The sequence below is a fragment of the Dipodomys merriami genome, unplaced genomic scaffold (genome assembly GCF_024711535.1).
Source record: "Dipodomys merriami isolate MVZ:Mamm:240054 unplaced genomic scaffold, mDipMer1.0.p SCAF_11, whole genome shotgun sequence".
In the NCBI taxonomy this organism is placed as follows: domain Eukaryota; kingdom Metazoa; phylum Chordata; class Mammalia; order Rodentia; family Heteromyidae; genus Dipodomys; species Dipodomys merriami.
Window position 1 is genome coordinate 28,806,240 of NW_027202382.1, and position 15,980 is coordinate 28,822,219.

Genomic DNA, 15,980 nt, shown 5'->3' on the forward strand with positions numbered 1-15,980 from the left:
ATGAACTTGTGACTTTAAATGAGCATCATTATTCCACAATACTGTGAATTTCCGGAAATTAAGTAATCACTTAATCACAATCAAAAAAAAGAACCTTGGGGAAGGGAGGGAGGGAGGGGATGGTAGGGGGAAAACAATGGAGGGGGTAACAATGTTCAAGAGGAAGTGTACTCATTACCTCACTCATGTAACTGTAACCCTCTGTATAGTATCTTTACAATAAAAAAATTAAAAAAAAAAAAAAGAATGTAGGGACAGAATCCATGGTGTGCTCATAAAAGTCTGTCTCTCTCAAAGTCTGACCCTGATGGGATGTAATCCTCGTTCTCTTGCTCGCTCCTCTGTCTTGCAGGAAGGTAAATTGCCAGGCATTTGGTTTAGAATGCCACCACACTGTTTCTGTCTGTCACACACACAAAAAAACAAACATGTTCACTAAAGAACCATTGAGTAAGGAGAGGCTCTGGGGTTTTAAAACTTACATTTGTATTTTAGAGATGTTTGGGGTTTGCTTAAAGCAGCTACAATTGCTGAAGTTCTCCATTGTGTTTCCCTTTAATTTGTAAGGAAAACTCTTTTCTTCTTTCAGGATCTCATCTTGCCCAATGGTGGTACTCCAGCTGGCACTTCGAGTCCAGCATCTTCATCTTCGCTTCTAAACAGACTTCAACTTGACGATGACATCGATGGTGAGACCCGGGATCTCTTTGTCACCGTTGATGATCCCAAGAAGCATGTGTGCACGATGGAGACGTACATCACCTATAGAGTCACCACCAAAGTAGGTCCCTTTGTTTTAGAATATCCCAGGTGAGGGCTCGTGGAGAATTGGAGTCCTACCTCTGTGACTTCTGCCTTTTCTTTTTTTCTCCCCATCACCCTTTTACAGTTATGGGTGCAGCTTGTGGAGAGAATGGCTGTACTTAAAAGCATTTCATAGGTGGGCACCAGTGGCTCATGCCTGTAATCCTAGCCTACTCAGGAGGCTGAGATCTAAGAATCAATGTTCAAAGCCAGCCTGGAGTTATTTCCAATAAACTACTCAAAAAAAAAACCAAAAAACTGGAAGTGGTGCTGTAGTTCAAATGGTAGAGTGCTAGTCTTGACCAAAAGAAGCTCAGGGACAGTGCCCAGGCCCAGAGTTCAAACCTCAAGACCAGCTTTAATCCCTTTTATTCTTTTACTTATTTTTTATGGTGATATACTACTTAGTATGTTCATGTGAGATTACCCTGAATGATTACTTGTGGATCATTGTATAAGTCTAAATCTCTGTGATGAGATCCTGATTATAATTTGGCTTAATCACAGGGGACTAGAAGTAAGAGGACTAGAACTAGTGACTTCCTGCATTGTGCCAGTCAAGTATAGGCAGGGTGCTGAGATAACGGATTAACTTTCCCACCACTCCTAAGAGTTGTGTCTTTTAGCCATAATTATGAAGATGAGGAAACTGAAATAGAAGGTTTAAATAGCTTGTTCAAGAATACAAGATCAGTAACCAGGATTCTAACCTTTATAGGACAAGGGAGCCTCATACTTTGGATATAGTTCCACTTATAAAAGAGAGCAGACATTTATTTTCCTGTGCTGGGAAGGACCTCAGAGCCTTGCACCTAGCAGTCTTCTACCACTGAACTCAGCCCCTTCCCTGCGTTGTTGCTGTTGACCTTATTTCTTTATTTGCATCTTGGACATACCCCTGAAATCTTAGTCCGGAGCAGGATGTCTTGACTGCAGTAGTGGCATTTGGACTGGATAATGCCTGGCGGTGCACTGTCCCAGCACAGGATGTCCAGCGGCACCCCTGGCCTCCATCCTCCAGGTGCCAGAAGCACTTCACCTTCTGCAGCCCCCAGTGGAGACAGTCAGAGCTTTCTCCAGACATTGTAAACATTTGCTGAGGAACAAAATTGCTCCCTAGTTAAAAGCCACAGATCTTAATTATCTTCATTATTAGGGAGAGAATTGACGTTATCACTTAGGAAGAGGTATTCTCAGCGGAAAACCACCCTGTTCCCTGGTATTGCCTCTACCACAACCACATAATGAAGAAGGAGTTATGGTGGCAGAAGTTTTGATAGATGGAGGAGCCTTCATGCGACATGTTGAGAAGTGCTCTGATGAACATGTCTCTTGCCTCATTGTGCCTTCTCCCCTTCTTATGGTAGAAAACATTTATGTATTTTCTTGATTTTTGGGTAGAACAGGGTCTAGCTATGTAGCCCAGGCTGGCCTTAAACTTAATCCTCCTGCTTCAGCATCTTGAGTTCTGAGATCATAGGTGTGTACTACCATGCCTGGCAAAAATCTATTTTTATCTGGAAACTTTAATAGGGAGCTGTATCTACTTGAATTCTTTGAAAAGAGAAACAATGGAATAGGCTCAATTTTGTCTCTTCATCTTTTGTTTGATGACAATGTTATATTTTTGCAGTTATATGAGTAATATAAATATATTGTCAAAAAATAAAGCAGGGCTATAGACATGGCTCAGATATATGGTGCCAGCCTATTAAGCATGAGGCCTGGAGTTTAAAAAAAAGCTTTTTTTTTTTGTTCTTTTCTTTTCTTTTCTTTTGGTTGGTTATGGGGCTTGAACTCTGGGCCTGGGTGCTGTCCCTCAGCTCTTCAGCTCAAGGTGAGTGTGCTGCCACTTGAGCCACAGCACCACTTCTGGTTTTCTGAGTGGTTTATTGGAGATAAGAGTCTCCTGGACTTTCCTGCTCAAGCTAGCTGGCTTTGAGCCACAATCCTCAGATCTCAGCCTCTTGAATAGCTAGGATTATAAGCATGAGCCACCGACTCCTGGCAAGTTTTTTTTCTAAGCCAGGCATCAGTGGCTTATACCTCTAATTCTAGGTACTCAGGAGGCTGAGATCTGAGGAGTTCAAACTGAGCCTGGGCAGGAAAGTCTATGAGACTCTTATCACCAATTAACTACCAAAAAGCTGAAAGTGGAGGTGTGGCTCAAGTGATAGAATACCAGCCTTGAGTGAAGAAGCTAAGGGACAGTAGGTATCCAGTACCAGCATTCTCTCTCTCTCTCTCTCTCTCTCTCTCTCTCTCTCTCTCTCTCTCTCTCTCTCTCTCTCTCTCTCTCTCTCTCTCTCTCTCACACACACACACACACACACACACACACAGGAGAGAAAAAGAAAGAAATGAAAGGAAAGAAGGACAGTTCTAAAGACTAATCAGATAACTTAGTTGTCTTTGGTCCTTCTCACTTAAACCTACTTCCCATTAGAAACAACCAAGATGAACCTGGCATGTCTTCTTCCCCTCCTTTGCGTTTATGTGCACATAGACCCAGAGAAAGTATTGCTTCATTTTCCCTTACACTTGATAGCATGCTTGAAGACCTTTCCCTGTCCATATAACTATCTTTCAGCCTCTATCTAGTTATTTAATGATAATGATGTTTATACAGCATAGTTTGAGGACACTGAAGCCTTCCTCAGCTTTTTGGTTACTATTCTGCCATCTCTGCCCTTGGTTTACACTGGGACATTTGTCTGTGCCCGTGTCTTCCCCATTGCTACCCTAGGCAGGTGCTTACACACATATTGCTTCCTCAGAGGTTCTAAGTGATGTTTCTGCTATTTCCAGAAATTGTTTCCGTTTACTTATGTTTTACCCTGTAGTCCGTGAAATGCAAAACCTGTTTTTCTTGAATTGGTGCTGTAAAAAGCCAGGTGACAAGGTGACTGAGCTGCTGGCACAGCAGTACTTGCCTCCTGTGACATTTTTCCGCTGCTCCTTGACTCCTGTGTCCTGCAGTTTACCCCCATCCTTCCCCCACCGAAGCAAATCCCACAGGACTGCTCTTGAGGCTAGCACTCTTGCATCTTTTTGGTAGGGCCCTTCTGTTCTTCCCTCCCTACTGGTGGTTCCCTCCATGTCCTTCCTTTTGTCCTTCTTTTGGGGTTATTTGCTTCCCTTTGAGAAACTGAAAGTAACCTTTCCCCAGTTCCAGTCCATCTGACTGTGATGCCAACACCACAAGATAAACTTGTGGATTTTTTTCCCCTGCTTATCTCTTCCACTTTTTTTTTTTTCTCCCTCTACAGGGGTTTGAACCTAGGGCCTTGTGCTTGCTAGCTGGTGCTCTTAACACTTGAGACATGCCTCCATCTCTGCCTTTTGTTAGTTATTTTAGAGATGGAGTCTAGCAAGGTTTTCTGGCCTTTTCTGGGCTGGTCTTGAACCGAGGTCCTCCTGAGTAACTAGGATTACAGGCGTGACCTCTGGTCTCTGCCTTTTCTCCTGCTTTTGAATCCACACCAGAGTTGTTGGCTTTTCTGTTTCTGAAAATAGTACCAGACTTAATGTCGTGGTGGTGTATTTGGAGCTGAAAGCTATATTAAAATTTATGTAGGGATGTTTTGGGCTGAGAAAGAAGTCAGACAGGGACACAGGATCCCATACCTGATCTTGTCCTGGGACTTGCACTTCTCAGAAGATGAGATGCAATTGGTAGGGTTAGATCTTGAGTTCAGGTCTGTCTGATTCGAGTTCATGCCCTTTCCAAAAGATGATTTTCCAGAGAGTGATGGCTCTCAGATTGCTCTGTGGTCTAGTTGGGTAGCCTGGCTATTGACACTGGTGGTACAGAAGTGGACTTGAAGCTGAGGGAGCAGAAGATGCCCCTGCTCTCTGTAGAGGCTCCCTCCATTCCTTTTACTTTGTTGCCTGCCAGTGAGCACCATCTTTCTGTGCCCAACCAATTATTTTTGTGTGTGTATTGATACTGGGGCTTTAAATCAGGACCTTCTGCTCTCATTTTGCTTCTCTTCAGGCTGGTGCTTTACCACTTGAGCCACACCTGTACTTTCTGCATTTTTGCCAGTTAGTTAGAGAGAAGAATATCTTAGGTACATCTGCCCTGGCTGACTTCTAACCTCAGATCTCAGCCTCTGGAGCAGCTAGGATTATAGGCCTGAGCCAGTGGCATTCAACCCAGCTTCTCTCTATTTCTCTCTCTCTCTTTTTTTTTTTTTTTGGTTGGTCGTGGGGCTTGGACTCTGGGCTTGGGCGCTATCCCTGTGCTCTTCAGCTCAAGGCGACTTCTACCGCTTGAACCACAGCGCCACTTCCAGTTTTCTAGTGGTTTATTGGAGATAAGAGTCTCACAGAGTTTTCTGCCCGGGCTGGCTTTGAACCGCGATCCTCAGATCTCAGCCAGGATTACAAGCATGAGCCATCGGCGCCCGGCCCAGCTTCTCTTTTTTATACCTCAGTGGTAGTGTCTAAATGCTGCTTGCAGGTGAGGATCATGATGGGGCTGTTAGCTCTAGAGCACTTTGTTGGTATGGTGTGCAGAACCCAGATAGCAGTGGGTTAGGATGAAGGGGAGGTAACGATGAAAGGGTGTGAGGAAAGCAAGAATGAAGCATGGAGCAAGAACAGAGGCACCACTAGGCTTGACCTGCTAGAAGGGTGTAAGCAGACAGTGTGCTTACCCCAGTAGGAAGATCCACTTTCCACAGTTCCTGTGGAAAGGAAGGGAAGCTTAGGGGAGGGGGGGGGAGTATAGTTGTGGAGGTGGGAGGGAAGGGAGGGTAGGGGAAAAACGAAGGAGGAGGCAACAATGCTTGATCGGAAATGTACTCATTACCTTGCTCATGTAATTGTAACCCCTCTGTATAGTATTTTTACAATAAAAAACTTATTTTTAAAAAAGCTTGTTTTGTGGCAGGAAGTTGAGTAATTGTTGGCTTATAAATACACTTTCCTCTCAGAATTAGTGGTGAGATACTTTGCTGAGAATAAGGGGAAGTTTGAAGTGGGCTTTTTCTGTAAGCATTTGAATAGCTGATGTGAAACTGAGTGAGAGAGCAGGGAAAGGAATTGGAAAGGTTGTTGGTGGTTGGAGAATTTATTGGGTCACACCGTGTCTGAGTTCCTATACCCAGATGTGTTAAAAAACAGATTTAGTGGCTGCATTTTGCCAGGTTGGATGAAAGGGCAGTGGAGGGAGGGAACCTTTACATAAATGACAGGTTGGAGAGATAGGCCATGGAATTGATGGGGAATAGGAGAGGAGCAAAGGCATGAAGAAACAGAATGCCAAGAAACTTCAGGTCTCCCCAGGAGGCTGAACAGGCAGAGTATGGGGGAGGGGAAGAGCCTGAATGAAACTTGGGGAGTGCTGCTTTGAGGGAGGTGTGTGGACATTTCTCTCCTGACAAAAGTTCTGTCTGGAGGGGCTGAGTATTGGAGGGAGAGGCTAGCTTAGGGACAGGTGCTGGATGTAGGGACCACCCAAGACTCAAGGGCACCTAGGTTATTGGGGGGCCCTGGTGGAGGTTGCAGAGCCAGGTACTAGAGAAACAGGGGTATGAGAAGATGAGCATGAATACAGCTTTGGGGGAAGATGAGCTCATTTTCAAAGCTAAAGCCCATCACAGCCCTTTCTTTGATGGATGACTGTTCCTTCTGTGATTCTAAGTTTTTCTTGGTCACTTGGATTAAAACACATTTTTGGCTTAAAAAGTAAATTTATAGAATGTTGCTTGAGCAATTTATTTATTTATTTATTTTTGTCTGTCATGGGGCTTGAACTCGGGGGCCTGGGCATTGTCCCTGAGCTCTTCAGCTCAAGGCAAGCACTCTACCACTTGAGCCAATTCGTTTTTTTTGTTTTGTTTTGTTTTGTTTTGTTGCCTTGCTTTTTTTTTTTTTTTTTAATTAGAGATAAGAGTCTTATGGACTTTGCTGCCTGGTCTGGCTTTGAACCTCAGATCTCAGCCTCCTGAGTAGCTAGGATTATGGGCACAAGCCACCAGGGCCCAGCTGCTTGAGCAGTTTTTATCTGAGTAATTGTTGATAGCATCTTAGGGGAAAGTGGCTTAGCTGAGATATGGTTTTAATTAATAAGAAAAAAATCTGTTTTGGTACAAGCCAATTTTGTTTAATATTGATTTTAAAGTGCTACAGTTACATTCCAGAAGACTTTAAAAATTTAGGAACAAAAGGAAAAGATTAATATTTTTATGCTATACAATGGCATTTGTTGCTATTTCCTCCTAGACACTTTCCAAAACTTTCAAAGTTGTGGCCCTGGCAGAATATGGCAGATTTCGTGGAATCTTTTCTGTTTTCATGGACTCTGCCTCCAAGTGAGCAGAGATGGACCCTGCAGCTTATTTCCCTGCTGCCTTCAGCAAAGCCCGCCAGCAGCACATTTGGCAGGAGGTGAAGACTTAGTTTCCTTTCACAGATTTGGACTGAGTAGCAACATCTTAAATGGAATTATTCTGCAAAAAGACATTGTCAGAGCTAAGCTTGGAGGAAATGAATCAAATGTTCTAAACAATTCTGAGGGAAAATTGAATTCCATTTCCTGAGGATAGAAAAAAAACAGAACAAACTCAGAAACCCAGAACCTGAATTTCCATCCTGGTTCCTTGAGTTTTTACCGGGGCTGTGGCCCAGGCTTGTCTCTCCACTGTGGTAGGCACTCCCATTTGGATGTGTGCTGGGCGGAAGGGGTATGTGTGTGTGCCCAGTTTGGTCACTTAAGAGAGCTTTTTCCTTCCCTTCAGCCAATGTATGCTACCTTACCCTTAGGCTTGTTTTTCCATTTTCTTCTGTTTGCAGAGTACTCGAGTGGAGTTTGACTTGCCAGAATATTCTGTTCGTCGAAGATACCAGGATTTTGACTGGTTGAGGAACAAACTGGAAGAATCCCAGCCCACGCATCTGATTCCCGTAGGTAGTAAGTGGTTAACCTTGTTTCTTACTCCCTTGAGCTTATCCTCCTGGCACAGTTGGCTCTACTCTGCCTTCAGCTACAGGTTTGACAGCCATGTGCTTTATACCAGACTCACCATCAAATGTATGTGAAATACATTAGATGATGTATCTCATCTCTCCTTTTGCTTCTGATTTGCTATGGAGAAGGGAGGTGGAGTTTCAGTTTCATGATGGCAGTTTTGTGGAGGATGGGGATTCCTGACTCACTTGCTATCTCCTCCAAGACTGAAGTTTAGAAGTGTGAGCCTGATTGGAACAGTTCCTTTCCTCCATGGCAGACATTATTTAGTTGCTTCTATACAAGTCTTGGGGCTTGAACTCAGAGTCTGAGCACTGTTCCTGAGATTTCTTTTTTCCCTCAAGGCTTACACTCTCCTTCTTGAGCCATAGCTCCACTTCTGTTTTTTTGGTGGTAAATTGGAGATGTGTCTCAACCATCTTTCTTGCCCAGGCTAGCTTCAAACCACATTTCTCAGATCTCAGCCTCCTAAGTAGCTAGGATTACAGGCATGAGCCACTGGCACCTAAATATTTCTGAGGTTTGGATGGCTGCCACTAGGTAAAGAATGATGCTTCAGATTGTGAAACATGATTCTTTCACTCCACATCAAATGTTTTTAATTAAAACAAATTAAGGCTAGGGAGTAGCTCAAATGGCACCTGCTTAGAAGCAGAAGGCCATATGTTCAAACTTCAGTACTGCATAAAAACAAAACCCCACAAGAAACAAACAAGAAAACCACTTAGCAGCATAACATTTATCTCCTACCTAAATTTTCAGGTTTCTTTTTTAATTAGCCAGAACAAATACAAATTTTAAGACTAGGGTTTGTTAGAGTAACTCAGGCCTATAATCTTAGCTACATTGGAGGTGGAGAATAAAGGTTTCACAGTTAGAAATCAACCCATCTCAACCACTAACCAATGGCTGGACACAGTTTTGGGCACCTGTCATCCCAAGCTGGGGTGAGCACAGTGGCTGGGTGCAGTGGTGCAGACCTGTCATGCCAGCAACATGAAAAGCACAAATAAGAGGATTATGGTCCTAAAGTCATAAAGCAACACCCTGCCATCAAAATAATAGATGCAAAAAGAGCAGTAGAGTGGCAAGTGTAACATTGCCTAGCAAATGTGAGGTCCTAAGTTCAAATCCAGTATTCACATGTACACAAAAGGTTCAGAGATACTCATTACCTGACCTATGTAACTGTAACTCTTCTGTATATCACCTTTGTAATAACAATTTAAAAAATGCAAAAAAATAAAGTTCAAAAACTAGTTAACCAACAAACATATTAATTACTTTTTTGATGATTCTTTTTTAAAAAGTAGAAAATCAACTATTTAGACCCGAGTTATTTTGGGGCTTTGTGGGCTCTAGAGGATTTTGGAGTAGAAAACTCTCCAGAGAAGCTGATGTGTTATTCAACAAAAACATGGTTTGAATTATATTTTGGTGTTCTCTGTTTTCTGTTACGTTACCATCACATCTTGCAGCCTTTCCTCTTCTCTGGAAGAAACTATGTGTTGTATGTACACAGGCAGTTTCTTGGTTTCCAGGGCGATGAAGTAGAAAGGATGGGATTCTCTTCTTCCTCAGGTACCTGTTTTCCTATCATGTGTTGCGTTCTGCTCTCCAGACCTGAGATTTTCCATATGTACCTTCTTAATTGCAAAAACAAAAACAAAAACAAAAAAAAGCTTGAGCACTTAGAGTTATTCCTTAAAATAGAATCTAGATTTGACAAAATGGGCAGCTAGTGAAAAGGAAGTATTTCAGAATAGCTTAAATTAAAAAAAAAAATTTAAACATAGTATTATTATTATCTTTAAGTAGTTGTACAAAGAAGTTCCCATTCTACACTGGGCACTGGTGGCTCACACCTGTAATCCTAGCTACTCAGGAGGCTGAGATCTGAGGATCTCAGTTCAAAGCCAGCCCAGGCAGGAAAGTCCATGAGACTTTTATCTCCAATAAACCACTAGAAAAACCGGAAGTGGCGCTGTGACTCAAACGGTAGAGCGCTCACCTTGAGCTGAAGAACACAGGGACAGCACCAACCCCAGAGTTCAAGCCCCACAACCGACAAAAAACAAACAAACAAAAAAAAAAAAAAGAAAAAAACAACTTCCCATTCTACAAAACAGTATATGAATACAAGGTGTCTGACAACATTGTCACCCATCGCTCCTAACACATCCCTTCTCTCACTTTTTTTAAAAATTGAGATTAGGTGATTACATAAATTTCACATATTTCACAGTATTGTGAAATAGTGATACTTAAAGTCACAAACACATTTTAACCTTCACAAGTCAAATTGTCATTATCATGGTCTATAACGTTTGTGAATCCTATGAGCTTTGACAATATAATTTATTTCTTCCACATCAGGTGATGTTTATATTTCTTTCCTTTTGCTTAGTGTAAGCTGTTTCTTCTTCCCCTCTCATTCCTCCCTTCCCATCGCTGTCTTTGGGTTGCATAGTTCTTTTTTATCTATGTCCAGTGCAGCTGATGGGCCCCTTTGTTGTATGTTGTTCCATTTCCCACTTGTCCTGCGTCCTTCTTGCTTCCCTTCGTTGTGTGCATATATATATATATATATACCATATCTATGGTCAAGAACGTGGAGTCATTTAACAATAATATAACAAAATGAGCGGCTGTCCTTTGTTTCTTGAGTCTTATTTACTTTGTCATATCTTCTTGCATTTTGGCTTTAGCATCCACATATCAGGGAGACCATGTGCCGTTTGTCTCTTTGTTCTTGGCTTACCTCACTCAAAATGATTCGCTCTAGTTCCAGCCATTTCCCTGCAAATGCCATTATTTTGTACTTTCTAATGGCTGCATAGTATTGTATATAGGTAGCACAATTATTTTTTTGGGGGGGGAATCCGGTCGTGGGGCCTGAACTCTGGGCCTGGGCGCTGTCCCTCAGCTCTTCAGCTCAAGGCTAGTGCTCTACCACTTGAGCCTCAGCGCCACTTCCGGCTTTTTTCTTTTTGCTTATGTGGTGCTGAGGAATCGAACCCAGGGCCTCAGGCATGCAAGGCAGGCGCTCTACCACTGAGCTACCTTCCCAGCCCCAGGTAGCACAATTTTTGTGAGACTCTTTTTTTTTTTTTGGTCCGGTCAGGGGCCTGAACTCTGGGCCTGGGTGCTGTCCCTCAGCTCTTCAGCTCAAGGCTAGCGCTCTCCCACTTGAGCCACCGGGTAGCACAATTTTTGGATCCACTCATCAGTAGTGGGGCATCTGGGTTGTTTCCATTTCTTGGCTATTGTGAACAGTGCTGCAATGAACATGGAGGTAGGTGTGTCCTTGTATCCTGGTTCCTGTTGTTCAGGGTAGATGCCTAGGAGTGGTATGGCTGGGTCATAGGGGAGGTCTGTATTTAGCTTTCTGAGGTACCTCCAGACTGCTTTCCAAAGTGTTGTATTAGTGTACATTCCCACCAGCAATGCAGTAGGGTTCCTCTTTCTCTGCATCCCCTCCGCATTTGCCATTGGCTGAATTTAGGATGTGGGTCATTCTGACTGGGTATCTCACTGTTGTTTTTATTTGCATTTCCTTTACAGCCAGGGATGATGAACATTTCCTCATGTGCTTCTTTGCCATTTTTAATCTCTTCTGAGAAGTCTCTCTTTAGCTCCTTTGCCCATTTCATGATTGGTTTGTTAGATTTGGGAAGGGTTAGTTTCTTGAGTTCTCTGTATATAATGGATATTAGGCCCTTGTCTGATATATTGTAGATAATTTTTTTCCCCAATTGTTAGCTTTCTTTCTAGTTTGGTTGCTGTTTCTTTAGCTGTGCAGAAACTTTTTATTTTAAGGTAGTCTCATTTATTAAGTCTCTCTCCAATTTGTTGTGTCCCTGGGACTCTGTTCAGGAAGTTCCTGACTGTGCCTATAAGTTCATGTGTCTCTCCTACTCTGTCCTGCAGTAGTTTCAGAGATTCAAGTTTGATGTTAAGGACTTTAATCCATTTTGAGTTGATGTTAGTGCATGGTGACAGGCCAAGGTCCACTTTTAGTTTTCTGCATGTGGCCACCCAGTTTTCCCAGCATCAGTAGTTGAAGAGGCTGTGATTCTGTATGGCTTTGGCTCCTTTGTCAAATATCAACTGACTGTATGTAAGTGGTTTTATTTCTGGGTCTTCTAATCTGTTCCATTGATCTTCGGGTCAATTTTTGTGCCAGTACTAAGCTGTCTTTGTTATTATGGCTCTGTAGAAGAGCTTGAAATCCAGTATTGTGATCCCTCCTACATTCTTTCTTTTGCCTAGAATTGCTTTGGCTATTCTAGGTCTTTTGTTGTTCCATATGAATTTTTGGACTGTTTTCTCTATTTCAGTGAAGTATGTCATTGGGATTTTAATGGGAATTGCCTTGAATGTGTATATCAATTTTGGCAGTATGGCCATTTTCACTATATTAATTCTGCCTATCCAGGAACATGGGAGGTCTTTCCATTTCCTGGTAACATCTATGATTCTATTTTTTAGGCTTTTTTAGTTTTCATGAAATAGATCCTTTACATCTTTGGTTAAGTTAATTCCTAGATACCTTATTTTAATTTTTTTAGGTTACTGTGAATGGGGTTGTTTCCTTGATTTCCCTTTCTGTTTGTACATTGTTGGTGTACAGAAAGGCAACTGATTTTTGTGTTGCCTTTGTATCCTGCCACTTAGCAGAAGTAGTTTATAATCTCTGAGAGTTTTGGGATCATTAAGGTATAAAATCATGTCATCTGGGGCTGGGAAGGTAGCTCAGCGGTAGAGTGCATGCCTTGCAAGCATGAGGCCCTGGGTTCGATTCCTCAGCACCACATAAACAGAAAAAGCCAGAAGTGGCGCTGTGGCTCCAGTGGTAGAGCGCTAGCCTTGAGCTGAAGAGCTGAGAGACAGCGCCCAGGCCCAGAGTTCAGGCCCCATGACCGGCAAAAAAAAAAAAATCATGTCATCTGCAAAAAGAGCTAGTTTAACTTCTTCCTTCCCTATGTGTGTGGATCCCTTTAATGTCTTTTTCTTGCCTTATTGCTCTGGCTAAGGCTTCCAGAACTATATTGAAGAGGAGTGGAGAGAGTGGGCATCCTTGCCTTGTTCCTGTTTTTAGAGAAATTGTTTGTAGTTTTTCTCCATTAAATATAATATTGGCTGTTGGTATGTTGTATAAGGCTTTTATTGTTTTAAGGAATGTTCCTTCTATTCTTATTTTTCCCAGAGCTTTTAACAGAATGAGTGCTGTATTTTATCAAAAGCCTTTTCCGCATCAATGGAGATAATCATGTGTTTCTTGATCTTGAATCTGTTGATGTGATGGATTACATTTATTGATTTATGTATGTTAAACTATCCCTGCATCTCTGGGATGAAGCCTACTTGGTCATAATGTATGATTTTTTTTGATGTTTCTGGATTCTTTTGGTTAGAATTTTATTGAGGGAGCTTTGCATCTGTGTTCATCAAAGAGATTGTAGTTCTCTTTTTTGTTGGGTCTTTGCCTGGTTTTGGGATGAGTGTGATATTGGCTTCCTAGAATGAATTTGGGATTACTCCCTCTGTTTCTATTTCTCTGAAGAGCTTGAGGAGTTATGGGTATTAGTTCTTTAAAGGTCTTAGAGAATTCCAAGCTTCTCCTTGTTGGAAGGCTTCTGATTGCTTCCTCCATCTTATTGTAGGTTATTGGCATATTTAATTGATTTATTTCTTCTTGGTTCAGTTTGGGCAATTTGTATTTCTCTAGAAATTCATCCATTTCTGCTAGGTTTTCCTTAGTGAGGATCGAGTCTAGAAATAGTTCTTCATAGTTGTTTGGATGTCTTAGATGTTTGTTGCAGTTTTTCCTGTGGCATCCCTGATATTATTGATTTGGGTCTCCTCTTCTTTTTTTAGTTAATCCTGCCAGTGGTCTGTCAATTTTATTGATTTTTGTAAAAAAAAAAAAACCCAGCTTTTTGTTTTATTTATAGTTTTCTTAGTCTCTGTCTTGTTAATTTCTGCTCTTATTTTGGTTATCTTGCTCTGTCTAGCAACTTCAAGTTCAACTTTTTCTTGTTTCTCTAGCAGTTTTAGTTGCATCATGAGATTGTTTACTTGGTCTGTCTCTGTTTTCTTTACGTGTACACTGGGAGCAATATATTTGCCCCTGAGGACTGCTTTCGCCTTGTCTTATTTTTCTTTGTGGTGTATCTTCATTTTTATTGAATTGTAGGAACTTTTTAATCTTTAATTTCTTCTGTGATTCAGGTATTGCTCAGAAGTGTGCTGTTTAATTTCCATGTGTTTGAGTTTTTTCTACTGTATGCCTTGCTATTGAGAACTAGTTTGATTCCACTATGGTTAGATAGAATACAAGGGATTATGTCGATCCTCTTGTATTTGCTTAAATTCCTTGTATGAACTAAGATATGATCTATTTTAGAAAAAGTTCCCTGAGCTGCTGAGAAGAATGTGTACTGGGTTGTTGTTGGGTGGAAAACGCGGTATATGTGAGTTAAGTCCGTTTGAGATACAGCATCACTTAATTCAGAGACATCTTTGGTTGGTAGACCTGTCCTTTGGTGAGAGTGGAGTATTAAAGTCTCCTAGTACTATTGTATTTGGATCCATCTTTTCCTGTAAATCTGAGAGTATTTGCTTAACATATTTGGGTGCACCGATGTTTGGGGCGTATAGATTGACAATGGTGATATCCTCTTCTTGGATTGTTCCCTGTGTTAATATGTAGTGACCTTTTTTGTCTTTTCGTAATATTTCAGAATAGTTTTACAAGTTATTGGGGAGTGGTGATGGCTTATACCTATAATCAGCTACTCAGCCGGCAGAGATGAAAAGGATCAAGGTTTGAGGCAAGATGGGGCAAAAAGTTAGCAAAATCCCATTTCAACAAGACAGGCATGGTGGTTTGTGTCTACCATCCCAGCTACACAAGAGATATAGGTAGGTCCTGGTCCAAGACAACTCAGCGGCAAAAGGTGAATCCTATCCAAAACTAACTCAAAGTGAAAAGGCTAGAGACATGGCCCTGAGCATACCCCATAACTTCTCTCAAAATAGAATTTCAAAATCATTACAAAAATAATAAAGAGGTCTCGGATTCTTTACTCAGTTTTGCTCATTGCTAACATTTGTCAAAATTAGTGACCCTAGTCACTATTGTCCTTATTACTAAATAAAAACATTGTTTTACTAAAAGTACTTTTTTCAGAGTTCAGCAGTTTTACCAGTACTGTTTTTTCTCCTCCAAGTCCTGACCTGGGACAGCACTTTACATTTTGTAGCCATGTCTCCTTAGCCTCTTTTCTGAGGCTTTCACTGTGTTTTTGCTAACCTTGACAGTTTTGAGGAGCATTGATCAGGTGTTTTATACCGTGTCCCTCAGTTGACATTTGTCTGTTTTTCTTGTGGTTAGACTAGCCTAGAGTGATGTGTTTTGGAGAGAACCACAAAGTAAAGGTGTATTCTGCTAATACACTGTTAGCCTAGATCACCTGATAAGAGGTTATGTCTGCTGAGTTTCCCCCTTCTACTGTGCTCTGGAAGGGAGATGCCTGGTTGTGCAGAGCCTATGCTGTGCTCCCCCTCCTGGCAGCCTAAGTGAATGGTAGGTTTGGTACCTGTGAAGCAAAGGCTCGAGATCACCACCTGCTGGTGAAATCATAGAGGCACTCATCTAAAGACTGAAAATGGATGGATGAACAATGGAAGTAATCAAGTAGACATAGAGCATCTTTAAATATAGTTTTTTCCAAGGTCTGAGTAGAAGTAGTGAGTAGAAAGGTACTTTGTAAACCTGTATTATCAAACAGAATTTGTTCATAAATTCTTCATACATACCTGAAATGAAAAAAAATAGTTTAGGAGAGTATTTCTAATTTAAATATGAAAGTCCAACCAGATACAAATCTCTTGTTTCCCATTAAAAATCATTTTACAACTTTTCTAGGAAGACTCTTACCTGTTACAAAGCACCAGCTTAGTATTCACCTTCAGATGACCGTGGAGAGGATCAGAAGGTGGGGTAGGGGAATTAAAGACAGACAAGTGGGGCTGGGAAGGTGGCTCAGTGGTAGAGCACTTGCCTTGCATGCTCGAGGCCCTGGGTTCGATTCCTCAGCACCACAAAAGAAAAAAGCCAGAAGTGGCGCTGTGGCTCAAGTGGTAGAGCACTAGCCTTGAGCTGAAGAGCTGAGGGACAGCGCCCAGGCCCAGA

The 15,980-nt window shown here is 41.7% G+C and overlaps 1 protein-coding gene across 1 annotated transcript in view; it reads left to right on the top strand.

Moving 5' to 3' along the window:
- The window catches only part of Snx30 (sorting nexin family member 30), a 114,687-nt gene that overhangs the window by 53,646 nt on the left and 45,061 nt on the right, over positions 1-15,980 (top strand). The window contains exons 2-3 of the mRNA XM_070011796.1: positions 590-781; positions 7,606-7,716. Of these exons, the coding sequence (XP_069867897.1) occupies positions 590-781; positions 7,606-7,716 (303 nt within the window). The remainder of the gene's footprint in view (positions 1-589; positions 782-7,605; positions 7,717-15,980) is intronic.